Genomic DNA, 27,566 nt, shown 5'->3' on the forward strand with positions numbered 1-27,566 from the left:
AAATAAGAGAGAAAATAAAAAATAAAAAAAAAAACTTTGTGAGAAAGAAATATATAGTATGTGTAAAAATCCTCTCCAGTGCACCATTGAGTGTAGTGAGTATCGAATGACTGGAGCTGTCCTTGGGGCACATGCTAGACAGCTCCAGCCGTCTGATGCTCAGTGCACTCACTGGTGCGTTGGAGAGGATCTGGACTCAAATAGTACTTAGCGTTGTGGGAAACTTTTTCCTAGTACACAAATAACATACATATTATACTTTGATACTTTTCCTACTTAGTAAGTTTATTGATTGAGTCCTTAGTTAGCAAGGGATCATAGCAAGAAAGCAGGTCGGAGTTGGCAACAGGGTTTTACTAATCGGTATCGGTATCGGTATTGGTATTGGTATTGATCTGGATCGGACAGATATACCTTTATTTTACATTTTTACCCTTATTCGTACCAATCTATCGATACAGGATCGATCAGGAATCGATATTGTCCTCTACCAATTTTGATAAGAATCATCCGATACGATTGATCCAATACCGACTCCTCAAACCATGGTTCAAGGGAAAATGCCTAATAAGGAAGCGAGGGTCCAGAATTAAAATCTTCTACACCCTGCATGAAAATGGCATCATGGTTCTCGTGGACCTCAGTCTTTCCTGGTTCATGTGGGTTGCAAGTTCTTACATGAACCTGCCTCAGGCCTTTCCCATGCTGTTTGTGATTGTCAACTTAAAAGACTGTTTTGGCCTTATGGGGCTTGGGATTTGACATTTTGACCCACGTCTCCCTCTCCCTCTCCCTCTCCGTACAGTGTAGTTGGGTTTGTTTGATATTTAAAGCCCATTTCAGCCCTCACCGCTCTAAAAGGTCCCCTTCATTCTCGCGCTTTCTCTCTCTCTCTCTCTCTCACCCAGTGTTTCGAATTTTGAAATGTCGAATTTTGCAGAGGCGAGGAGCGACACTTGTTAAGAGATAGATAGAAAGCGCGTAATTTTATCTTCGAAGGTTCGCATTGTTATTATTCTCTCTTGAGCTCGCGGGAAGAATCGAATCGAATAGAAATGGCGGCATACAGAGCCGACGATGATTACGACTATCTATTCAAGGTGGTTTTGATCGGCGATTCAGGTGTCGGGAAATCCAATCTTTTATCCAGATTCACCAGGAATGAGTTCAGCCTTGAATCTAAATCTACGATCGGTGTTGAATTTGCTACGCGGAGCATTCACGTTGACGATAAGGTCGTCAAGGCGCAGATTTGGGATACAGCCGGCCAAGAAAGGTTTGATCCGCTCTTGTTTTCTCCTCCCTTCACCTTCCAAGATAAAATGCTACATTTACATTTTCTGAAGATATCTTTTCTTCTTCATTTTTCATTGCTATTGGATGGATCTCTAGTTTTATTTGATATGGAATTCTGTTTGTCTTATTTCACACTTTTCGCGTACCGAATTACCAATGTTAGAACGCGCTCAGATCGTGAGCCTTACGTAGATATTGCTGGTATTTTTTAAATCAGATCAGGAGCCTCAAATTTCTTGTATCTCCGTTATGAATGTTGATTTAATATTGTCGATCGCAGACAAAGAGGATCGACTCTTCTTTTCCGAATCGTGTTCGTTCATCTTATGTTTTAGATCTTCTTGTCAGAAAGGTAAAAATGTTGTTATTATTTAGATTGATGCTGATTTGATCATTTAATGACAAATCTCTCTTCAAATGTTGTTATATAACAAACCGCGAATGTGTGGGGAAAAAAAATTTATGCCCTGTTCTTTTGTCAGATCTGATTATTGACTTAGTTTTGTGGAGGAGCGCGGTAACTAAATCCCTCATATTTGCATTAAAAACCTATGCTTTTAGGATTTTGATTATTTATCACAACATTTCTTTTTGCACGGTGTAGTGATAACATGCATTAATCATATGGGGAAAGTTGTTATTGTAATTGTAGAGAGCTTGTTTAATTTAGGTTCCTATTAATGTTAGCCACATTGCAGTATTATGAAGTTGAACAAGTCATAATAGGCGTTAAATGTTTTAGTTCCTTTTTGGTACATTTTGCGATTAGAAGTTATAGATTATTCACTGAAATACTTTTTGTTGTAAATCGTGTTTCTGAACATTGATCAGAATTTTATGGAGGCTATCTTCCATCCATCTGCTATATATGGGTTCTAAACCCTTCTTATGGTTTTCAAACCTACACATTGGTATAATGTTTATAGTTTACTTCACAGGGAGAAGTAGATCATGTTGTTGGTAGGAGCAATTTAATATATCATGACCATCATGTGCAGGGAGTACTTTATCGTTTGGGCCGTGTTTGAAAGTTTTCCTATATGTATCTAATTGATGTTGATCACTTTCTTTGTGATAATGTGTTCATTGCAAATATTTATATAGGAATGCTACATGCACACCTGACTTCTATTATGAGAATGTGTTTATTAAGAATATTTATATTGGAATGCTATGTGAACACCTGTACTTGAGCTCTTAGAATGTTTACCTAATTTTTGTGTGTGAGTGAGCACATTGTCTATCTGTTGCAAGGTTTTAGTAATCGGAAATCAGATCAGGACCGGTCTCGGCCGATACCAATTCGATCCTAGCAAATCCGCTGATCCGAGACCGATACTACAAACCATGGTCTGTAGGGGGGAGGGTGTAGTTTCAGACTTTCAGTTATCATAATGTTTTCAACAACAGCTCAGTCTCATCCCAACTAAATGGGGTTGGCTACATGGATCCTTGCCCTCCAATCAGCTCTATTCGAGGTCATACTTGATACAAGGCCTAAGCTATAGGGTCATTTTAGGTCTGCCCTTGGCTCTTTTAGTTCCTTCAATCTGAATCAAATTGTTCCTCCGTACTGGGGCATCCAAATACCTCTGTTGAACAAAGCCATGCCACCTCAAACGAATTTCTCATAGCTTATCAGGTATTGGAGCTACTCCCAAATCAGCGCTAATATGATCATTCCTTACTTTATCCTTCCTAGTTTTGCCACTCATCCATCTCAACATCCTCATCTCCGCTACACCAAGTTTATCTATATGATGTTTCTTAATTGCCCAATATTCCGCACCATACAATATAGCCGGTCATATGACTGCCTATAAAATTTTCCTTTTCGTTTTAAAGGAATATGCCAACATTCTGGACGCACCTCTCCACCTCATCCATCTTATTTTAATTCCCTAAGAAACATCATCCTCTATATCACCTTCTTTATTTATGATTGAGCCCAAATAATGTTTCCAATAAATTTTTTTTATTCATTTAACTCTTTTATCCTTGCATCTGGACCAACAATACATTTTTTCTTTTTCGGTTTCCTTTTTTGGTTGTTTCTTTTCGTCATCTTTTCTTTTCCCTGGTTATCTTTCTTTAGGCAGGATGTTGAAACAAATCTGATTGTTCTTGTTGAATACAAGCCATTTTCACAAGATTTATCTTCTGAGAGTAAATGCCATGGTATTCACAAGATTCCGGTTCCGTGTTTTCAAACCCTGCTACGACTTTATTCTCCCTCTATGGATTTCCTTATGAGAAAACAAGATACTGATTGGAAAATGAGGTCTACAAATTCCAAAGATACTTTGAATGATAAATCCAAAATTATCCAAGGCAAGTGAAAATGAAATAAAGACACATCGACAAATATTTCTAAAGCATCCACAATGGCTGTATTGGAAAGACAAAAATTACTGGACAAAGAGACACAGACAAGATTGAAAAGGTATCAAAAAAAATTCAACAAAAGAAACGATAACTCAACACTAAGATGAACTGTATTGAATCAGGACAAAATGGAAAAAGATATAATTATTTGCTTACTCAGCAAAGCACCACGTCATCCAGCGCTAAGCCTCCACCAGCAAATGGATGGTGAGGTCATCATACACTAACAAGTAGACGATAACATCACCAAGCACTCACTAAAAAACAACTCATGGTTTTGAAGGTTGTTTTGGCTCCCCCTTTGTCTGTAAAAAGGGAGCCTTCCCTCTCCAACAAGGCGTCAGTCATTCTAAACTTCAAAGCTTTGTATTGACAAACTTTGAAAAGGAAAATATTACAAGAGAGCAATTTGAAGATATTACGACAAGGTATGAGCAATGGGGATTGAGAATCAGGTACAAAGCTTTGAAGACTTGAATGACTTCACCTAAGCTATCTTCACATTGATGTTTTGAAAGGAAGGGTCAGTTCCAGGTTACTAAGTTGGCTTTGCTTTGAATTGGACTGTTTTGGATATCTCAACCTGAGGTGTCTTAAACTTTTATTTGTAGGTTGTTTGAGAATGGCTCTTGCCATGAAGAATCTGATGTGTCAATTTTTTTAATTGGGGGAAACAGTTAATGTAGTCCTAGTGATGCAGGTTCATCATAGATATTGGCTTATTTCTTTAGAAATAGGCCTAGGGTTGGTTTATATACATGTTGGGCCTTTGTTCCGAAGGGTTTTCTATGTATTAGGCCACTTTAATGAGTCTAAACTAGGGGTACATAGGTTGTATACGGGATTAGCCCAATACTTAGCTTTATTTTATGTTTTTAATTGAACCGGTCTAAATTGGGTGCATCCAATTGGTTCAATTGGTCTAATTTAAGTGAAGTGATCCTATTGGCTAAGAGGTTTTTATATCCTATTGGCTAGTAGGGAATCTTCTTTATTTTAAGTAGTTTAAGTTGTTTTTAAGTCATTAGGACTCTATTTTGAGTCTATTTCAATTTTCTAGTCAGTTTAAGTTAGCTAATAGGTTAAGGATTGGGTTAGGCCATTCTTTTTTAGTGTCTAAGTCTAATTTTGAGTCTTTTATATAAGGTTCTAAAGGAGCCATGTATGGAACACGAATTTGATTAATAAAAACTCAGTTTTATGCTTGCTGTCTTTGTTGTTGCCTTTGCTCCATCGTGAGTGTCTTGTGAGTAATATCAAGGTTGCCTTGTGAGTAATATCAAGGTGAAGGGATTGGTGGATCTCCAATCGACTCCTTGCATTGTGAAGATCGGGAGGGCTGCTACTTATCTCCTTGCATCTTGTAGATCGGGAGACCCCATTGTTCATCTTCAAAGTTGCTACCATTGAAGATCTCTTCAAATCTAGTAAGTTTGAATCTGAGATTTGATTTCAAACCTTCTTCTTCTAATCTGTCCAGCCATTCCTCTTCATTAGATCTAGTCCAAACTCCCCTCCATCCATCAAACCCTTACCTCCATTAAAACCCTAAATCCAATTCTGCCCTAAATTGCAGAATTTTAAAACCTTCCCAAACCCTAACTTCTTTATGCCAAAATAACCCCCTAGACCTGCCCATTAATACCCTATAAACCCCTTTCCCAAAATCCACCCCTAAACCCTAAATCTCACAAATAGTTCATTTTCATAAGGCCTCTAACCCGAAACCCTAGATTTCCAACTTCATCCAAATTGATCCAAACCTACACCAATAGACTCATAAAAACCTGCACATCATTACCAAATAAAACCCTAGCTCGAAACCCTAACCCTAACCCTCATTCTGCCCTAATTAGCCTAAGCTGTCCCAATCGGCCAGCCTTGTTAGGTGAACCCATTACCCTGGTTCCTAGTGGGATTACTCCTACCTAGGACTACATTACCTAGATTGGTAGATAATCCAACTAGGAGCCAATAACCAGGATTTGCTATGAACTGGTAAATCGGGTAGGCCAAAATTGGGTATTTTGGGCAAATTAGGGTTAGGGTTTGATGGTAGGATTAGGCTAAGTTCATGTAGGGGAGTCTATCAGTGAAGGTTACATTAAATTTTAATGGGGGGAAAGTGTGGTGAATTGAATTGGCAGCAAGTTAGAGTTAGGGTTTTGGGATTTTGAAAAGAGGGAAGTGAGAGAATCTAGCGTTTAGGGTGGTCCGTTAGGGCTACAACCAGAAGCGAGTTTCCCAATGGGAGTGAGGAATATTTGAGCCAAGTTTGAGCTGGTTCTGATGATCTGATGTAAAGTTATGGTGGAATCACAGGTTAGAAGGTAGAAGAATGAAATATAGAAACTTAGGGTTTCAGACAAACCAGTCACCAATTGAAAATCAGATCTGGAATGAGAAGAGAAGATAATGCTTGTAGGTTGTGTTCCAAACCCATATTTAATAACTTGAAATAGAATTCAGAAGTTGCAGCAACAGGAACTTGAAGACAGGCTGATTGAGCTTCAATAGAGAAAAACCCAAATCCTAACAGAACTGTGGTCTGATTCTTCTTCAAGCAGTGATCAATTGGCCTCCTTGAATAGCTGAAGTTAGTCTTCAGATTTGTTAATAATACTCTTGAACCAGCAGAGAAATTCGAAATTCCAGCAATAAGATAGATGCTTCAAGAGATCAAATAGGGCAGAACTGGTGTTGAAGAATTCAATAGAAAGGGGATGGGGGAATAGAATAGATTTCTCAGGGTTCAACAATGCTATAAGCAAACTTTGTATTCATTCAATCGTGAGCTCAATTGAGCAATTACAACTATTTTTATAACCACAATGGCTGAACATAGAAACTAAAAATCAAACTCAAACTAGGACTCAAAGTAGAACTAGGACTCAAACTAAAACTAGGATTCCCGACTAGGATTCAAAACAAAATCCCAATTAGGATTACAACTCCAAATAAAACTCAAATAAAAGACTTAATTAAAAATCAAATAAAATCTAACCTAATCCCACGAATTAGTGCTGGTGTAGGGGAATCCCTACACCTACACTACTGCTGGTCTAGGGAACAATCCCTACACCTGTGTCTGGTTTTAGTCAGCCGATTTACATCAACAATCTTTCTGGAACAGTTACATTCCTACAGTGAGAAATAATAGGAAATAAACTTCCATTAGATTGTCAAAAGAAGCTGTATATGTATGGTTCGATTGTGGCTTGTTTTGGGGGCTTCAAAGTAAAATAACTTTCCCAATTAGAGTCTTCAATATTGAGATTTCTCATAGTTTGTTTGTTAATGTGAAGCAGAGGATATATAGTTTTTCCCCCTTCTTTTTGCAAGTGGAACAAAACTATATGAACTCAATCTACTCTGGTCTGTTTATTGAGTGACTTCTATTGTAGTATGTTCGTTTAGTAACGCTTTCTACTTGGGATTTGTTGTTAGGTGTTCCTTTACAATCACCATTCGGGTGGATTGCATTCATTACACTTCGGTCCTTGAATGGGTGGTTCACTGCATCCTGGTTGTTAATAGGGATATCTTTTGCTACTTGCTTAATTCTTGTTCATCCTGTGTCATGAATTTATGGAAGTGTTTGGGAAACAGTGCTATGAGAGGATTAGAACTCTATGTAGAACTTCCTGGACACAAATGTGGAGAGCTAGGATTTTCAACTTATTGTTTCATACTGAAATAATTTTGTTGAAATATTATATGATGCAGGATAATAGACATTTTAATTGTGAAATTAATAATTGAGTGCCCAAAATATATTTATAATTTTGAACAATCTCAATGAGGTTTCTTAACCAACTGTAGGTTGTAAAATGCAATGCCAATTTATACCTTGAATTTTCTACAACATTATTTGTTAAACAACCATGTTTTGTACTATAAAACCGCATAGGACAGTAGTGAATTTCTGATTAAAAAAAAATCGGTTTTAAGTTGAATTATATCATGAAGTGTTTGTGGCTTATGCTTTGAATTACTTGGTTGTGTTTGTGAATTGTGATGTCTTGACCCACAGATGATGTAATTTTCATCTTTCCATGTCTAAGTTAAAACATATGACAAAGGCCTGAACCCAGGTTTGACCAAATTACTTTTGGTTACCCAAAATGTGTTGGAATTGTATATTTAGCTAGTTATTCCGAGTAGGACGATGATTTTCTTGACGTCCCACATGCAAATGACCCTTCTTTTCTCCCTATTGAAGCAGAGTCCTAGTTAAATTTATAGTTTAAAAGCTATGCATGCTACTACTCAAATTTTACCTTTTATCTTTGCAAAATTTGTTGACAATTTTTTCCTTTAATAATTTTAATAACTCTTATTATTTTGTTGAATTCTATCCTTTTTTCAGTAGATTTCACAAAAATTTGAGGCCAGATAAATTTTAGTGCAGTTTAATAATTCAGTATTTCATTTCAATTTCTTATACATAGATACCGTGCAATTACGAGTGCGTACTATCGAGGAGCTGTTGGTGCACTGCTTGTATATGATGTTACACGTCACGTTACATTTGAGAATGTGGAGAGATGGTTGAAAGAGCTTAGGGACCACACCGATTCAAACATTGTGATCATGCTTGTGGGAAACAAGGCTGACCTGCGTCATCTGCGAGCTGTTTCTACCGAGGATGCAAAAGCTTTTGCTGAGAGAGAGAACAACTTCTTCATGGAGACATCTGCCCTGGAATCCATGAATGTAGAAAATGCCTTCACAGAAGTGCTCAGTCAGATCTATCGTGTTGTCAGCAGGAAGGCTCTTGATATTGGGGATGACCCTGCAGCTTTGCCCAAAGGACAGACAATCAATGTGGGCACGAAGGATGATGTATCAGCTGTCAAGAAAGTTGGATGCTGCTCTACCTAACCAAAGAAGGACGTGGATAGAGGTTTGGTGTTGAATGTATATCCCACTGCTCTGCTTCGGAATTCCTCATTCTCTGTGATGCTGTTCCTGATAGTATTTCTTGAATTTTTGGGCACAACACCACATGGAATGCACTCTCGAACATAGTTTTACAGTCAAATCTTATCAAGCATTGTATGATTAAATTTGTGTAGGGCTAGCCAAAATGTTTTAAGGATCTATAGAAAGTTGGAGGGTGTTGGGTAATTCTCTTTGCATCCGAGGCAGACTCCTTGCAATTTATCTTATTCTCCTTTTCCTTCTCTTTCTTTGGAGTTCATGTCAATGTAATACTTTGATTTTTAATTACCACAGGATTTTGTTATATTTGGTTGCTTTGGACTACAGATGTATTCGGAAGCTAATGGAAAGACATGGAGATTAGTTCTTATAATTTAAAATGGAATATATATGTAATGCGCATTCTCTAAACATATTTGATGGTGGTGGCAACATCTTGAAAGATTATTAATTTCCCACCTATTTTGGTTAAAAGATCGAGCCAATTACCGTTTGATGCATCACAATTCAATCATTGGTTTTTGAGGTATGTCTTTTGTCTAGGCACAGGAACCACGTGACTGGTTAGCATTCTTTTTCCCAAAAAATAAATGAGAATGTTGTTAACAAGACCTGCGCCACACTTCTCGTGTTGGCTATCACTGTTGTACATTGCATGCTAGTAACTGAAACCCATACAGACACGCCCCCAAGTCATGCCGAACCCAAGCAATGCCAAAGACGGACACACTTGCACCACGGGACACATGATAGCCCACTCGCTCAAGCTTATGGCGTCACTAATGTGACCCTCAAGGCAATGATACCTCACTTTTGAGGTATTTCTCCCATTAAAGCTATATTGTAGGAGTATCCACTACAACTTGCCAATCCCACAATACATTGCCTGGCCTTCACAAAGGGCTTACTTGTCAATCCACTTCGACCTTATTCTTCACCCTGTGTATTACTAGTACCTCAAATGATCGATATCGTGGTGCGAATCTAGAGTCCGGATCCTCTACTTTCACCTGCCCCAACTTCCGTGTGTGCCCTACACACAATGGGGCATGCAAAGACCGCTTTACCCTGACTCGAGTAAGGTGCCCGAACAAGGGTAAGATGGTCTTTACATGCCCCATTGTGTATAGGGCGCAAACAAAAATAGGAGTAGGTAGAAGTAGAGGATATCGATTGGTGCATTCTCCTAGAAATGTGTGCGTCCATACTTATTTCCCCGGGCAAACTTCAACTTCAAATAAATAATGAAAGTGTATCAATATAAGTCCAAAATAATAAAATATTATAAACAAACCATTAATATGAAATGACATTCTTGTGATTTTATAGAACTTTACATTTATCTTTCTACCACTTCTTTTCCAAGAAAGATGAATTAAATATACCCTATTTATCCCTATTTATCACATGGAGTCACTCGTGTTGGACACTTGGCAAAAGGTATTGATTTGATGCTGACACCAACTGTGTTGTGTCTTTCTTGAAATGTTCCAAAGCGGAGCAGATTTGACTACGGCGAGGCATCGTGGCATGCCAGAAGCAAGGCTTGGTTGACATTGTGAGTGCCATAGGTAAGGCGTTGTGGGATTGGCTTGGCCGTGCATGCATTAATAGCGTAGGTATTCTACGGGTAGACACTCATTAAAAAACTGAATGCGGTTCGGTTCGATTTGGGTTCATGCCGGATTGACTTTATGAGGCGTGATAAGGCGTGATAATTAATGTGTTGATTTTTTCAACAGTATTAATATTTGAAGATTTACTAAGTTGCGCTGAGTATAATGGTATTTTACCTAATTTATATCCAACAATATTTTCTGAATCTTTAGTAACAATCTACATTAGAAAATTACAGAGTTTTAGGAGAACTTAATTGTGGAACCGAGTAGTGTTGTGACCTGAACATTTTTGGAAGTATGTGTTGTGTAATTGAGAGGGGGAGTGTTAAGCAAAAATGGTGGGAAGAAGCTTTGGTGAGTAAGATGTTAGATTTGCCAATCGACATCCTCTACTTCTACTTGCCCCTACTTTCATGTGCGCCTTACACACAATGGGACACGCAAAGACCATCTTACCCCTGCCTGAGCCGGGGTAAGGCGGTCTTTGAGTGCCTCATTGTGTCAGGCGAGGGTAAGACGGTCTTTGTGTGCCCCATTGTGTGTAAGGCACACACGAAAGTAGGGGCAGGTGGAACTAGAGGATCCGAACTCAAATCATGGAGGCATCATTGGGTAACAACCCATCCTGGTCTTAGAGGGGCATTATAGTTGGAAGGAAGGTGCTATCAAGCGGTTTGGTTTGGCAATTTGGCAATGGTGAGAAATATGACACTTGGTAGAGAAATTGGGTACCTTCTCTTCCCAGTTTCAAAATCGTTCTCCTAGATGTGATCTAATGAAAGTGCATGATTTGATAGGGGCGCACATGGTAGTAGGGGCAGGTGGAAGTAGAGGATCTAGGCTCGAGAATGCACAAGCCTTCAACGGATCTTTATCCCCTCAATTTGTCTGCTCCTCAATTTCCTCAATTCCATCCAATAGGGGTGGAAATGATCACCCTATCCCCTGCCCGAGTGGGGTCCACCTCCCTCTATTAGAGGAATTGAGGAAATTGACGATGATAATTTTCCGCCTTCAACTAGTGAAAACCACTATTTCGTGGGACCTTTATCCCCTCCAGTACAGGACACCCTCAAGTGCACCAAAAAGGTACATTTGACAGTGCACATATACTTGGAGGGGATCTTTATCCCCTCAATTTGCATGCCCCTCAATTTCCTCAATTCCATCTAATAGGGGGTGAAAATGACCACCCTATCCCCTGCCCAAACACACTGCCCGGAGTGGAGTCCACCCGTCCTCTATTAGAGGGAATTGACGGGCAAGGGAAATTAAGGTGATATTTTTCCAGTGCGAGTGCTTCAAACAAAATCACTTTAAGGTGCACCGTCAGATGTACCTTTTTGATGCACTTGAGGTAATAAAAATTCCTATTTCTTGTTGGTGTTTGCCATATCTGAACACCATACCATCTTAGATGATCTTGATAGCTTTATTTGGTTTTATTAGGTATAATTACACACGTAAAAAGAAAAAGAACAAAGAAAATAAAAAGCAATCAGCTTTCTAAAATCTGTTTTTGGTTAAGCACAATACCATCACTTTGATTAGAAAACAACCTCTAGGAAATTAAATGAGAAGTTGCAACCAGCTCCGCCACATGCTAGGTGGGACGTAGCTGAAATTTTGTGAACTAGTAAATGTCAAAACATCCCTCACTCACATGTCAAGTTTCAGCTCATAGTAAAACAATCCAATGAAAATTTCAGAAACAAAGATACTGTAGCACCAACATTCCACATGGTACAACTAGAGGCATGCCACACCCATCTATTCCATATGGTTATCTCTGCTTATATAAAACCTTTTATCTTTTGTAAAATCTAATTGTTTAATATTTATAGGGAGTGTCTGAATGCCACCTTTACATGTATATTTAGAATATGACACATTTTAATTGTCCCTAATCTTATTCCCAAAAGTTCTTTAAATTAAAAGTAAAAATATTTTTTAAAAATAATTTGAAAATGACAGTGTCATAATGTCATTATCAAAGATGTCCCAGTCATGCATATAATTCAAGTACACATGAAAAGAACTCTGTACGGGAGTCCCGTGAGTCTATCTCTCTCCTCCCCATATGAAAAGACAGCTCTGCCCTTGTTTTAAGGAAGAGAGAGATAGACACATGGGAATGTTGGTGTAAGCCACACTCCTACACCAGCACTCCCGGACAGAAAAATTGTTTCCCTAACTTTATTTACGCTCACTGGGGAAAAAATATGTAATACTAAAAAGGCACAAAAGTAAAATTACCAAAATAATACGAAGAAAATCCCTTTAAAATAAGTTTACTACTACAAGGTTTGTTGCAGGTAAAACCTCTACTTATTAGTGTACAAACAAAATTATTGAGTCTTAAAGGTCAAAAATAGTTGATACAAAAAAAAAAAAAAAAGAGGTCAAAGTCAATCTTTTGAAAAATAGTTGAAGACACAAGAAAAAATACCAATAAGAGGAAGCACTCAAGTACATGAATAAATTTGGCTCAGGAGTTTAACAAGTCGCCAGTCCAGATCTCCAGACCATATCTTATCTACCCAAGTTGAAGTCACCACATAAACAAGCTATTTCCATTTGATGGGGGCACAAACAATGTGGGCTATTTTCTTTTGATGGGGCCCTGCAAAGAAACTTTGGCCATATAGAAGCTTATCCAAACATGGCTTTTTGAGCTTTTCGCATGAGCCAATGATGTATATGTGCCACCTGTCCTTTGTATATATATCGATATTCGCCCAAATAAAGGGAAAGAAAAATATTTGAAAAGTGAAAACAAGCAGAAGCTAGATTGCTAGAAACAATAAAATAAAAACAACAAACGAAAGAAATATCCTTTCATTATTACTTAATTAAGGTCCATTCTGCAAAGTGCTTGAATGAACATTGAATAACATTTTTACATGAGAGGGAGGAAGGAAACCAGGAAGGGCAAGGACCTTACTTACCCCAAGGAGCCAAAGAATTAATAGTTCAGGCAATGTCAAAATAAATCATTTATATATGTATACACAATAAAGCACCAGCTCTGATAAACAGAGATTAGTTTAGGAGGGAGGGAGGGGTTTTTTTCCTTCCATCCTCCAATCTTTCTATCCATCTTTGCCATCCACAGACAAAGCTGAAATTTTGCAAATTGGGCACACGTTTTTCACAAGCAACCACTTCCTTATACACTCTGCATGATATTCATGTCCACAATCAAGAGTCCCTATCTTGTCCATGTTCTCATACTCATCCTGTAAAACACCAAACCCATAACCACTAGTCACACTACCATTTACATGGCAATTTGAAGAAAAAGGAACAGAAATTATCAGGAAAAGAACACATTATTCTCTGTTAGATAAGATAAAATACCTGGCATATGATGCAGGATTCCGAATCCTGATCCATGTCTAATGGGTCATCCAAATTGATATAGGTTGAAGGGGACACATGATATCTTGTCTTAAGATGCCTAATGATGTTTTCTTCTGTCAATCCAACTTTTACATCACCAATACGCTCCTCCAGGGCAAGCAACTCCTGCAATCAGGTTCCAATTTTTCAGTCAAAACATTCTTAAGGAGGTCCACATTGTGACACTTAAACAGAAATTGGTTAATTTTAAGAAACTTGAAACATTTCAGAGTCAGATAATTACTTCTTGACTTACCTCATATGACATGTGATCAATATCCAACCGCATGTCACTGTGATGGTCACTGAAATTCCCAAAGCCTGAAAAATCCAGTATGGCAAGCTCCTACATATATTGATAGAATACTAGATTAGCTCACACCAACAGCTTAAATAGAATAAAAATACAACCATAATTCTAATTTTCCACTTGAAATAATAAAGCTAATGGACACCAAAAACTTACATCTTCAGGCAGAATCCTTAAACGTTGGCGGTGGCCATCTTCTGGCACTGTCTGCTGCACCGCTCTCCGGTGAGGTCGATATATCCTGAAGCCAGTGTGTAGAAGGGGCCTCTGATACCCAAACCCTGGCACTGTATCATCTTGAGGAGGATTCAGATTACTGTGGTGAAAGGTATTGTTCGTAGGATACCAGTATGAAGGTGTAGGTACTTGCGGATGGTAAGTAAAATTGTGACTAGGCATGCCTTGCACTTGAGGAGGTGGGGGATGATGATGATGATGATCATGGTGCTGTTGGCTGTGCTGATGTGAAATGGAAGAAGGATAAAAGAGAACCGCAGAATTTGCACCATTAGTGGTGTCTTGGTATCCCTGTGCACCCATAGTCCCAATCTCTAAAGAGCCTCCAGTGACACTTCTGCCTATAACAATACCATGAAACTTTTATGTTAAAACATAAAATTTATGGGTGTGAGTTTTCAACAACAAAGTTAATATCTGAATCACAATCAAACCACCAGGGGAACTCGGAGAATATACACAATCTTCAACTAACAACAAATAGGTCTGACTGTTTTTGGGGAAGAAATGAAAGACAGCAAATTACCATGCAAGTAAGGTAAAGTTGGTGCATAATTCCAGGTTGACATGCCTCCTCCATCTCCACCATTACTACCAAACTGTTGCTCCACCAAGGTACTGCAGGCAGGCTGAAAGGACTGACCCATAAAATGCCCCTGAATTAAATGATGTTGGTTATGCAAAAGAGGGGAGTCCCGCTGAAGGCCAATAGGACTGGATCTGCTCCTCACACTTCTCCGAGGTCCCCCTTCTGTGACTGATGGAATTCCATTCCCTCCAAATTCAGGTGGAGGAAAAGATGCAATATCAAGCATTCCAGCACCAGATTCAAATTGCTGTTCCCAATGGTGTAGCCCTGTACTCAATGAGGTGCCTGAGGACGATGAACTGGAGCTTGTCGAGCCGTTGGCATGTTGGGAGTTCCTTGGAAAGCCCTCTGCGTTCTTTCTTTTGCATGAGCCTCTAACACCATCCATGAAATTATTCCCTTCATATTCAGCCAAACTAACTCCAATAATTCCATGGTTGCTTGAAGAAGGTAACTGATCAGCAGGGCCATGATTTAATGGAACAGGGAAGTTTCTTCTACCAGACAAGGGCATCATATAGGGATCATAGAAGTTTGATGCAGGAACACCACCAAAATCAAGATTTGTCATCATAGGATGATGATGATGAAGACTATTATATTGGGCCCCATAAAACATACCATTATCAATATTACTGGTGTTTCCAGAAGCTGATAACACTGGATAGATATTAGGGCGTGGAAAATCAGCAATATTTCCCAAGAAAATACAGGGCTCAGGATGGAGATAATGCTGGCCTAGTTGATGAATTTCCCCATCGAGCATTTGATTTGTGCATAGGATGTTTCTTTGTCCCATATCTGTTGGATAATTTACTGTTAGAAATGATTCTTTTTTCAGAGCACAAGTATAACAAAACTGAAGTCATTATAAACACGAACGAGTAAAAAATATGTATAAAACTGATATCTTAATTGAATGCATAATGAGAAATACTGAATTCTAAATAACTAGCTCATTTAAGAATTCCACATTGTGAGAACCAAAACCCAACTCTTTTTTTTTTTGGGTGGGCGCGGGGGGGGGGGGGGTTGGCTAACCTAAATCCAATTAGTGAAAGCATAAATCACTCAAGGACATGCATAGTCTAGGCCTTGTGCCAAGTATGACTTCAGATAGAGCCTATTGGAGGGCAAGGATCCATGTTGCAGACCCCATCTAGCTGAGATTTTCCCGACTTGCTGGGCTGTGCCTCTTTCCTCTCACTTTCATCTTTCATTTTCCTTCTTATTTTCAAACTTTCAGTATTTTCCATTTTCCATTTCTCTTCTCTTTTCCCATCCCTTTTTTTTTTCCCTTTCGTTTAGACCTCAGTTTTACCTACTTTGTTTTGTTTGGATCCATGTAGCCGACCCCATTAAGTTGGGATAAGGCTTAGTTTTTTGTTGTTGTTGTTGTTATAAATCACTCGAGCAACAAAATACAGGAAAAAAGAAACATATTTTTTGGATGATTTCCTTATTGCCAACTTAGAAATTTGTAATGAAAGATCTAACATGAGGCCCGCATAGTCTATAAATACTTGCATCTCAACCCTACAACACAGCAAATAGACAGAAAGCCAATACAAGAACACAAAAAGTAAATTCAATTCCATCTGTGCTTCATACTACCAAGAATAGTAGCCAAGCAACAAAGTTCAAAATGGTTTTGGGCACTCAATTCCGAAGACGTCCCGACCAAAAATCAATCCTCAATGAATGACTTCTTTCATAAGAAAGAGAATATCATGATTCACTACAAGAATTATTAATCTAAAGGCTTAACAAACACCCACATCACAGCTTTTTAACATAAAACAAGGCTTATCCAATTCATTCAGCTACACCTCCCTTCACTCCCATGAGCACTGTTATGATTATACAAAGGAAACAAATGGAATTCTGGTGAATGTGGAGAATGGATCAGAATGAAATTTTTAAGAAGAAGATCACCAGCAGGATATGATGACAGTTTTCTTATTTCTAAGTAAGAAAAAATAATACTTGAAGCTATGTGATTTGATTCAAGTATTGGAGGTTCACCAAAATGAACATATTAGAAGACACTGATGGACGTAAACAGGGAAATGTAAAGGACAGAAGGAAACTATTGCATAGAACTGGAAAATAATATTAGCCAATAATAAATTGGGAGACACAAGGGAGGCAACATCTGAACAGACAGGAGTATATCAAGAGGAACTAAGGAAGTTGCTAGACAGTACATGAACAAGTGATTTACATTCAATATCATACAAGGACACAAAGGAAAGACACCAGGATCATATTCTGGCAAGTGGAATCAAGTCACTGAAGTGTCAAATGGTGGATTACAACTAACTGGACAAATAATAAACAGTGTTTGGTCCAAATTGACCAATGCCAATATGCAAACTACTAGTGGACAGACTAATTTCACAAGAAGACCGATCCCAAAAGAAAAACCAGGAATTTCTCCATCCTAATCTTCAACTCTGTGCCATCACAGGGAAGATGAATACTACTAACCGAAAAAATGGGCCAACACTCCAAACGACTTTAGAACAAACTGCAAGCAAAAAGTTTGTCACATCAAATGTATAGGCACAGGGTATTACACTCTAATGTGTAATTGGAGAAGCAAACAACACAAATTATTAGAGACTCCACAATATCTAGTAAGTTTTAGCTGTAACAACAAAGCTCAGTCGTTAAACCTACTTATCGCATCAATTCCCAGAAACAAAGTCTACTTATAAAGACAACATCCTCCCACCCACCCTCCCTCCTTTTTCTTAATCGTGTTTTCGGGGAAGAATAAGTGAATTTTCAGTTATCCCCTACAAGAATAAACAACAAACAATTTCTCCATGCAATGGAACATGTGAAATAGCATTAGAACTTGAAACTACGTGATTTCTCCAAAATGCCTCCAAAACTTCTAAAGCAGATACGGAAATGATCTATTATGAGCATGGCAAGAATAGATTTTATCAAAAACAAATCGACAACGACAAGAAGAAGAAGAAGAAGCCATCCAGATTCCAGAACCATACCTTTTAGCAACAACAAGTTCACAGCTTCAAGAGATTAGATAAATAACCTACCCATCTGCAATCAAAAAGGCGAAAAATATTAATAACCAACTCAAAGAATATAGGTGTAGAATTCAAATGTCGTATATCATGCTCTGTCGATCGAAAGCCACCCAAAAAAAGGGGAAAAAAGGGAGATTGACGATATTAGGGAGAAAAAAAAAGTTCCAAAAAAGGAAGAGATAGATATCGCGCATAGAAAACCGAAACAGAAGAAACCCGCTTGATTGACAACATAGAAATACATACAGAAATAAAATTCACAAAAAGGAAAAATAACCCACCAGTCCATCGATCAAGTCCGATGCTCACTAATGGATGACAAACTTCTCAGAGAAATTTCGCAACAGCAAACGTTAGCAGGTCCGCAGAAATCCAGCGCGAAGAAAGAGAGAATTAACAAGTTGGGTTGAGAAGACTTAAACACAAGAAGAAGAAAAAAAATTGTTGAAAGGATTTATACATAGAGGATGACCAAAAGAAAAGGCTTTGCTCAACTTTTGCAGGTTTCTTGGCTTGGTTTCTATTTCTAAATTCTGAAATTCCCAAAGAATCTTCAATCTTGTAACTGGCATTTACAGGTCCGAAGAAATCCAGAGGAAAGAGAAAATCAAAAGGGTTGGAGAATTTCCCAAAAAGCCAAAAAATGGAAACTACATTGCCAAACCGCAAAACTTTCTTATATTTTTTGGATTATAAGTTTTAAATTCCCGAAATTCTTAGAAATCTTAAAAGTTAAAAAGGTTCTTTAACTTAAGGTCCAATTGTCTTATAAGATGTCCACATAGAATTAATGGGTTGGGTAACTAGGTAGAAAAGGAATATGCTTTATAAAGGTAAACATTTTCCTAAACTTTCACATATTTCATGCTGTTTCTAATCATTGTCCAATCAGAAATCTTTTTACCAAAATGAAATTTTGGGGAAGGAAAACCAATAAATAATGTAACAAACTGTGGCTCAGGATAGCATTAGGAATGGAGTTGGGTAACTTTTGACCATTTAAAGAGAATCTACATCCCATAACTAATCCATGTAAAATAAATGGATTAGTAGTGTAGAATATAAAAAAATGGGAGAGGGTTTTTTTGGGAAATCTCTCCCATGCCACATCAATTGGGATGTAGAATCTGTTTCGATAAGAGGAGATTCACATGGTTAAGGAGGAAAGAGAGTGTCAGGATATGAGATAATGTAAGTATCCCACACTTATGGCGTGGGGAATTTTTTTTTCCTTCTAAAAATACATTTAATTCCATCATGTGGCAGAAAAAAAACTGATAGAGGCATCCATCTTGCCTTTCCAAATTTGCATCTCTAATCCTTAATTTCTTATAATATGACCTACTTGACCTTCACAGGTAGACTACCTCATACAATAGAGACTAATCAAACCAAAAGAATTAGGGTTCGACTCGTTATAGACCAAGGAAGGTGTTAGGCACCTAGGTCCACCTAGTTAAACCAATCTTCTTATTTACTTGGTATGAAGGTGGCAGAACCCCATAATTGCAAAGCTCTGCAACCATGTGTCTTTTGTCTTTAATCAGTATTTTTGTTTTTGATTATTTAAATTTCTTTGGGTCTCATTTTACATGGTTTAATAAATAAAAGTTGCTAAACTTGGCTAGGGATGTTCTTGATTAGGCTATCGTTGTCCTTGCATGGTTCATTTTTACCCCCATATGATAGTTAAAACTATTGCATCATTAGATTCTGATCATTGTCCACTTTTAATTAAGATTGATTCTATTAAATACTTCTTTTCGAAAAATTTTCATTTTTAGGTTACTTGGCTCAAGAATTGTTATGCGCCTAATGGGGCTCGATCCAATGTATGGACGTCAGTATGGAATAGGTTAAAGGGTTTGATTTAACATGTTTCATCAGCTCTTGAGCTTTTGGTATATCGGTCAAATACCTAACAGTTAGTATCAGAGTCAGGTACTAGGTCACGGATTCAAGTCATGAAAAGGGCTATCTAAGAGAGGCCTACCTAGAGTAGAGTGAAAGCCCCGATTTAGTGGGGCTCGATCAAGTACCTAACAAGCATCAGGTTTTTCCTCTTTTTATTTTCTCAAAATGGGATCATTTGGGATCTAATAGTTTAGTCCAAAATATTAATGATACTCTCTCTCTCTCTCTCTCTCTCTAAAAAAAACTAGTTATATAACTGGATCTTTATCCTCTCAATTTGCCTGCTCGTACTTGACGTCAAGTACATTTAACAGAGGGAGCAAAAATGACTATCCTACCCCCTGTCCGAACACACTGTCTGATGTGGGGTCTACCTCCCTCTATTAGATGTACTTGACATCAAGTACGGGCATGCAAATTGAGAGGATAAAAATTCTATATAACTTGCCAAAACTTGTAGATTGATGAACCAGACTGAGCAACCTGTTCTTGGAGGTCAATGTTTATGTAAAAGTGCTAAAAAAAAAATTGTTTTTGAAAAGTTATAACTGTTTTTCGAATACAAATAATAAATAAATAAAATCTGGAAAAAGGTAAAACGCCACATAAATGAATCCAATTAATTTAATTCTGCGAAGTGGAGAAATAGTTGGTTGCTCTGATTTTTGATTTGGTAGGGATTCGCTATTGTGAACCACACACGTCGGTTACCAGAAAAGAAAAAACAATACACGTCGAATTTGCTTTGCTAGCTACCGGTTACAAAGATTGGTCCCCTTATGTTTTCAACAGCCTTATTATTTTAAAAAGAATTTGAGTGTTTTTAACCAATTTTTAAATTATTTTTCTACGGTATTTATATCATAGTTAGTAAATCTCTGTGTATTATACATATGTATCATTTTAAAAGATACAAAAAAAAAAATGTGTATTCTGTATGAGTAAGTATTGAATGTGTATACTACATATTAAAAAAGGGAAAATCTTATTCTAATTAAGATTGATTATAATAAGATTGTAATATTATTTTTCTTTCCTCTTGTTTTATTCTCAATCCACCTAATTGGTGGCAACAAGATACACCTTTTTAAAAAGTTTTGATTTATTTAAAAAAAAAAACACACACACACACACACACAAAAGCCCTTATTGCGGCTGTTTTTTTTTATTGAGAAAAATGTTCGAGTCAGATTGAACTCCCATTGAGATTCGTCTCCTTTGAAATCTTCATCTTTTGAGGGATTCATCATTGGTATGCCAAAAACCCTTGCATTTAGCTAAACAAAGATTGAGAGAGAAAAAGAGAGAGAAACATGATGAGCATAAGATTTAGGGGTTCGGACAAAGAGACTTAGAGGAAGGAAGAAAAGGGAGATGGAGAATGAGAATGAGATAAGAAGGAGAGTGGAGGTGCGGGCCACATGTGAGCAAGGTTATAGTTATTGTTATTTGTTTTGGACCAATAATGGTCCATGCTGATATAGATACCGATCAACCGATATTTATCGATTGATCAGTCTATATCGATTCGATATGGTCAGTCATTTTTTTGAGATCAGCTATTGAATTGGCCGAAAAAATTTAAAAAAATAAAAATTTAAAAAATATTAGAAATTAGAGAAATTATAAAAAAAATAGGGGTAAAAAACCAAAAAAAATATTCTTTTTTCAATTTCTTGTTTTTTATTAGAGGCAAAAACCCTCGACCATAGAATTATTAGTTTCTAATGAAGAATGAGCACACTCGCTAATGAGTACTACGTCTTCAAAATTATAATCATTCCATGGCATATAGGCTACTAATATAATGTTTTCCAAAGCAAGTTCACCACCAACTATAGCGGCATCATTCGCTAAAATTTGTCCTTTGTACATCTTCTTGGACCATTAGTTATATTCGCATCTCCCTTTTCACTAGAGAAGGAGGTCCTTTTGGCTCGTGTGGCTTTTGATCAGCTTGGTGTATATGCTGGGATCCCCCGACGATCAAATAGGACGAGGACCCCTCAGTGCGCCTCGCAGATCCCCCGTAGCCTTGTTATATTATTTCTTTCGGGTAAACGAGTGGCTTGAAGCCCTCTCTAATATGGTTTAGGATTGAGTCCCCATCTTTTAAGCTTTAGTTTTAGTTTTCTTTGCCAGTAATCTGTCATAGGCTTGTTTGTCCCCTTTTCTATATTCAATAAAATTTATCTTTTCTAAAATTTAAAAAAAATAAATAAATTTTGATCCTTGTAGTTAGATATTAAAAAAAAAAAAAAAAAAAAACTAGATATCATATTCATGATATACAATTCATTTTCAAGATACCTTGATGGTGACATGGTAGACAATCAAGACTCAAAATCTTGTGCTAAAAAGTGTGGAGGTTCAAGCTCTCTTCAAGACATAATATTGAGAATGCTCATTGAATGAGCAATTTAGTAAGAGATCTCAGATTGAAATATTGTACAAATGCAACCAAAATTACATTGAATGTCTTAAAACGATTGCAGATTTCTGCCATTGAAATGTGGATTTGCTTCATTGGATTGTAGAAATACTAAAAACAGCTAGGGACCAAATATCAAGTTGATTCTGATATGTATCAGCATTGGTTACTACTGATGCCGATACATATCAACCGATACGGCCGATAAACCATGCATGTGAGGAGATATCTTGGAGGAGATGACCAGCATTCCTACTACAAATAAGTGTAGGAGAGACTTTGAAGTTTGAACACTGCATCATGGCCTGGTGTTGAGGACTCTCACCTTTTAATCTGATGGAAACAGATGTAGGGCCATTGCCAACATATACACCCATTTAGGATTGCAATAGGGTCTGATTGGACCGGGCTTTTTAAACACCCTTTTAATAGCTGTCTTCCCTACACTTTAACAGATGATGTAGTTTACACTTGCAATGTAAACTATGCAGCATATAAAGCTGTGTATGGAAAAATTTATCTTTCAAATTAGTATTTTCAAAAAAAACATAAAATTTGTGTTTCCGTTAATTTGGAATACTTTTGATTAAAAAAAAATTTGTTGTATGATAAATTTAAAAATATATATATTTCTGCCACTAAAAAAACAGAAACATGTAAGAAATACAAATTAACAGAAGTGGCAGTGGTGGCGGCAGCAACGGTGAAAGAGGTGGTGGTAGTTGGGTTTATTGGACTGATTTTTTGTTATAAATTTGTGTTTCTATTTTATTAAAATCACTTTAATTTTGTTTCTTTGACAACAAAGAAAGATGCTTTTTTACTTGATTTATTCTGGAAAAAAAAAAACAAAAAACAAACTAGATGTCACATACATAGTATTTTACAAATTTATTCAAAAAAAAAAAAAAAAACAACAAAACTGTTTTTTTTTTATAAACGTTGCTATACCCACCTTAAGCAGAGTTTGATTCCTCTGCACGTACCAACAGGTGAATGTACATGTGAGAGTCAACCACCTATCCTAATTTTACCATTTACAAGGAGAGGAGAGGATTTTATGAAAACAAAATTAAAATATGATTAACTTTGAAATGTACGTTCACCTGATGATACGTATAGATGTTCCAATCTCCCTTAAGCAATCTTATACGTTTGCTAAAGTGTTCATTGAGTTTGGACTCTATACTAATGACAAAATCAGTTTTTGAAGTTCTAAAATTTTGGTTAAAAAGAATTGCCCTAAATGAGCGGGCTTTTAGCAAAGCATGTGCAAGGGGTTATTGGGTGACCAAACCTGGCACATGAGGTGAAGGTGCCTTGTGTGAAACTCAATAATGCTCTTTTAAAAAATGCTTGCACATCATTGTCCCATGAGGCTGATCCCGAAGCTCGATGGTGGACTTTGGCAGTTTTGTTTAGTAACATGTCTCGTAATTGCTTTTTGTTCTTATTATTAGTTTGTCAGATTTGATTCTCTTTGTCCTTAATATATATATCATATATGAAGCTAATTATGAGTTATAAAAATTTTTTAGTATAAGGGAAAATGTTCTTTGTGGGAGTGCACGCCATGCCCAGACATATTGGAGGGTGAAATGACCGTCTCACCCCGCTCTTATGAAAAATGGAATTTCCACCCTTGAGATGCCATCGTTTACGCTCTCATTAGCTATCGTGCATGCGTGGCCCCTGCGCTTCCCCACAAAGAAGGATTTCCCAATTTCCAAAAGATCATAATAAAACACTAACCAACAAGAAAAAAAAAAAAAAAAAAAAAAAAAGAAAAAAAAACCAGAAAGGAAGAAAAAGATAATTATACCTAATAATCTTAAAAAAGAATGATGTTTGGTCGTGCGTTCCTTGAACCTTGACACAAGACCACGCAAGATTTACTGTCCCAACCCTTGTGAAATAAAAAAAAGTCATCCATATTGATACCCATGCGCACGCTCTTGTTGGCCCCTAACCAAGCAGCAATCTCTTGCCCTAATCTTATATTTAACACATGGTAGTTCAATGAGCATTAAAATTTCGTGAACATGTTACCCATAGTCATTGTCAATCAACTGAGCCATATGGTTAGAAAATAATTAAAATTCGACACAATTGGTATACTTCTATCCGAGGTTGACAATGCTATGGTTGGAGACGAACGCGATGAAGAAACAAGCAAGCATAATATAAGAAATTTACGTGGTTCAACATAAATGCCTACATCCACCTGAGAGAACCAAAGATTCATTAAGCTAGAAAAACTCTTTACGTACACCACTCTTGACCTCACAATGTGATCTTTCCTTGTTTGTATCTAGAGTTTTCCACACAAAGACAATATATAAAAAAAAAAAACTTTAAAACCTTAATGCCCACACAATTACAATTTTACTCCGTACATGTAATGGACCCAGAATTGACTTATAATATAGACCCAATAATAATTATGTGAACCTTCAAAATATATTATGTGTGCCTAGGTTGTGATCTGGTAGCTAAGACAGTGGAACATGCCGATGTGCTCAACAAGCATGGTTTGCTTCTTGTGTGACATTTAGATATGTTTCTACCTCTACCTTGCCTTTGCATGAGTGGATTATTAAATGGGGAAGAACTTCGGATTTGACAAAGCTAAAGCAACACAGTTTTTCTCCTCTTATGCTACAATAGTGTGGGAAATTTGGAAACAAATGAATGCTAGAGTTTTTAGAATCACTCTACGTCCATTCAGAGCTTGGATCAACAACTTCATCTGGTTGCCTCTGATCATTTGTTCCTATCGATACACTCTTGTTGGAGAGGCTCTTGCTCTTAGATTGGGCCTTCAGCCTTCTCTCCAAGCTGGTTTTAGACACGTTGTGTGCCATTCTGACTGCATGGTTCTTACTTAGATGCCTAAATGCGTTGTATCCCTTGTGTGAGATTTCCACCATCATTTCAGATGTTTTTTTTTGGTAAAGGGGAAATTTATTGAGGGGGGGGGGGGGAGTGTGTAGTACTAGTGGCTTCATTTGCGCATAGCTCATGAAGCCACCGAATGGAGTATGGCCAATCCGTCACACACACAAGTGACAGGGCCTTCCTGGCTAGGGCATCTGCAACCATATTCAGAGCCCTAGGAACACAAGCAAAAACAACTGAGGAAAAGGATGGGACTAGCCACTCTACATCAACAACTAAGTCAGCCACCTCCCACGAAGGGATCTTCTTTCCTTCAACCATGAGAAACGCATCCATATTGTCTGTCTCGACCATAAGATCATCAATTCCCAACATCATTTCAGATGTTCAAGTCCTACAAACTTGTTTTGATTTTTGTTCTTTTAATCATATTTCTAGATCTTTAAATGTAATTTTAGAATAGGCAGTCAATTCCCATTAGGATTTTTAGAAGTCGCCGAAGGATCTTCTAAATCTTGGACTTCAGTTTTCTCTTTTTGGTGTTCAGTAAATTTCCTCATTGGAGTTTTTGTTAAAAAAAAAAAGGATTAAATACGCGTATCTCCCTAAAATGCACCCAATATTCCTCATATCCCCCTAAGATTTTGACAAGTTCACGTACCACCCTTGAAAATTCCCCGTACCACTCCTACTTTACCCCCTAAAGCCATTTGAGTCCACACTAAGTGTTAAATGCTAAAAAATGACCAAACTACCATTTTTTCTATCTTTTCTAAAATTTGAAAAGACCTAATTGTCCTGACTTATTTGCTAAAATTTGAAAAGACCAAAATACCCTAATCTTCCCCAAATCATCATCTTCTTTTGCATACCCAATACTACCACCACCACCACCCACCATTAACACCATCACCACCGTGAAGCCCCACCTCCAGCACCGCCTACGGCTCTCTTGACACAATTGCCTCGGAGGCTAAAACCCCCTTTTTTTTTTTTTTTTTTTTTTTCTCTGATGAGAGAGAGTGAAAATTCTCAAGAAAGAACAAAAAAAAAGAAGAGGGCTGATGCGCTCTTTGCCGCAGCGCAGCCTGCGCTCAGACATATGGGCCTACCATTTAGGGGGCAAGGTGGTCATTTTGCCTACCCCATGTGTCTGGGCATAGCCTGCACCCCCGGCACAGAGAACGTTTGGCCACAAAAAAATTATAAACAGGTTCAACCCAATCAGGATCTTTATCCTCTCAAGTTCCTTGTCCGATACAATTCGTCCGGTTTCTCTCATAGGGGGTGGAAATGACCACCTTACACCCTGCCTGAACACATTGCCTGGGTGGGGTCCACCCCCCTCTTCTTTTTTTTTTTTTCTTAGAAAAGGTTTAATTATTCATTCAAGAAAAACTTGTAAATTCAAAGGTACCCCCTCTTATTAGAGGCACTAGAGAATTGTACCAGACAGAGAACCTGAGAGAATAATTTTCCACCCAATCACCAATTTTTCGAGGATTTTGTTTTTATGAAAATTTTTTGAGGTCCTCTTGAGGGTAAAGTAGATTGAACAAATAGATAGAATATTATTAGAATATGCCCTCTTTATGTATCCATCTCATTGGAAGATAAGGATATACCAAAACTTTCTCAATGTGGGATCCATTGAAGGTACATTCAGATTGAAAAGAAGCTCACTTCATATAATAAAAATGGGCCAATTACAATTCATCGCAGCTCCATCATTGCTTGGAGAGGAAGACTACCTTCCGTATGCCCTAAATAAATGTTATACTTATACGTACAGAGTGGTTTACTTGGAAGTTGTTCTTTTCCTTCTTAAGAAATAAGAACTACGGACTTGGAACCCATGAGCAACAAGGTATTATTCTAAAAATGAGAAAAATGGGTCTTATAAGCAAAGCAAAGGATTGCTTACCTGTGATTCTTCAAATGGTATGGAAATGACACCTGATGGGCGGCTGAGTTGGTAACCAATAGTGTCATGCTCCTCCTTTGTTTCGGATTGGCATCTATACCGACCCATTTGATGATATTATAGTATCAGCATAGCCTTTAGAGAAAGCTTTCCTCCACCAATAGAGGACGGTTTACCTACCATCTTAAGGTTCACAAATCCCTATAGAATTTTAGTATGTTCTCAAAATATCCTCATGATGTTTTTTCACATTCTCTCTCGCCCCACGATGAATGGGATCCCAATTCATCGTGGTTGAAGAAAAATTCAGTCTTAGAAAGTTTTACTTATATATATTATGGAGAAGATCAGAACACTATCTGGTCGCATGGCCCTAGACATAGTGGGTATGAAATGACTACACCACCCTCATGTTAAGGCAGAAATTCCATCCTCCTATGCTAGTGTGTAGACTCCCATTGATTCCCGTGCTAGCGCAAGGACCATGCAATCAGGTAGTGTTAATATTATGGGAAAGGTTTTCTAATTCAGAACAAGATAAGCTAGCACCTCTTTGTC

The 27,566-nt window shown here is 37.5% G+C and overlaps 2 protein-coding genes across 2 annotated transcripts; one reads left to right on the forward strand and one right to left on the reverse strand.

Annotated features, from left to right (window-relative positions):
• Positions 1-872: 872 nt before the first annotated feature.
• Positions 873-9,032, forward strand: LOC122650318 (ras-related protein RABA1f). Its single transcript, XM_043843712.1, has 2 exons — positions 873-1,276; positions 8,133-9,032. Exons 1-2 carry the CDS (start codon positions 1,056-1,058, stop codon positions 8,563-8,565), a joined length of 654 nt encoding a protein of 217 aa, XP_043699647.1. The 5' UTR covers positions 873-1,055; the 3' UTR covers positions 8,566-9,032.
• Positions 9,033-13,068: 4,036 nt separating this feature from the next.
• Positions 13,069-17,892, reverse strand: LOC122650317 (probable E3 ubiquitin-protein ligase ZFP1). Its single transcript, XM_043843711.1, has 6 exons — positions 17,800-17,892; positions 14,720-15,583; positions 14,113-14,534; positions 13,903-13,992; positions 13,605-13,772; positions 13,069-13,483 (listed from the first exon to the last, which is right to left on the reverse strand). Exons 2-6 carry the CDS (start codon positions 15,579-15,581, stop codon positions 13,337-13,339), a joined length of 1,689 nt encoding a protein of 562 aa, XP_043699646.1. The 5' UTR covers positions 15,582-15,583; positions 17,800-17,892; the 3' UTR covers positions 13,069-13,336.
• Between the last annotated feature and the right edge of the window lie 9,674 nt (positions 17,893-27,566).

The sequence above is a fragment of the Telopea speciosissima genome, chromosome 2, assembly GCF_018873765.1.
Source record: "Telopea speciosissima isolate NSW1024214 ecotype Mountain lineage chromosome 2, Tspe_v1, whole genome shotgun sequence".
Classification (NCBI taxonomy): domain Eukaryota; kingdom Viridiplantae; phylum Streptophyta; class Magnoliopsida; order Proteales; family Proteaceae; genus Telopea; species Telopea speciosissima.

Excerpts from the sequence above, each read along its gene's own strand:
- LOC122650318 (XM_043843712.1), top strand. The coding sequence starts at position 1,056 with ATGGCGGCATACAGAGCCGACGATGATTACGACTATCTATTCAAGGTG. Across the intron at positions 1,277-8,132 it reads GATACAGCCGGCCAAGAAAG|ATACCGTGCAATTACGAGTG; the intron begins GTTTGATCCGCT and ends TCTTATACATAG.
- LOC122650317 (XM_043843711.1), bottom strand. The coding sequence starts at position 15,581 with ATGGGACAAAGAAACATCCTATGCACAAATCAAATGCTCGATGGGGAA. Across the intron at positions 14,535-14,719 it reads AACTTTACCTTACTTGCATG|GCAGAAGTGTCACTGGAGGC; the intron begins GTAATTTGCTGT and ends GTATTGTTATAG. Across the intron at positions 13,993-14,112 it reads TAAGGATTCTGCCTGAAGAT|GAGCTTGCCATACTGGATTT; the intron begins GTAAGTTTTTGG and ends CAATATATGTAG.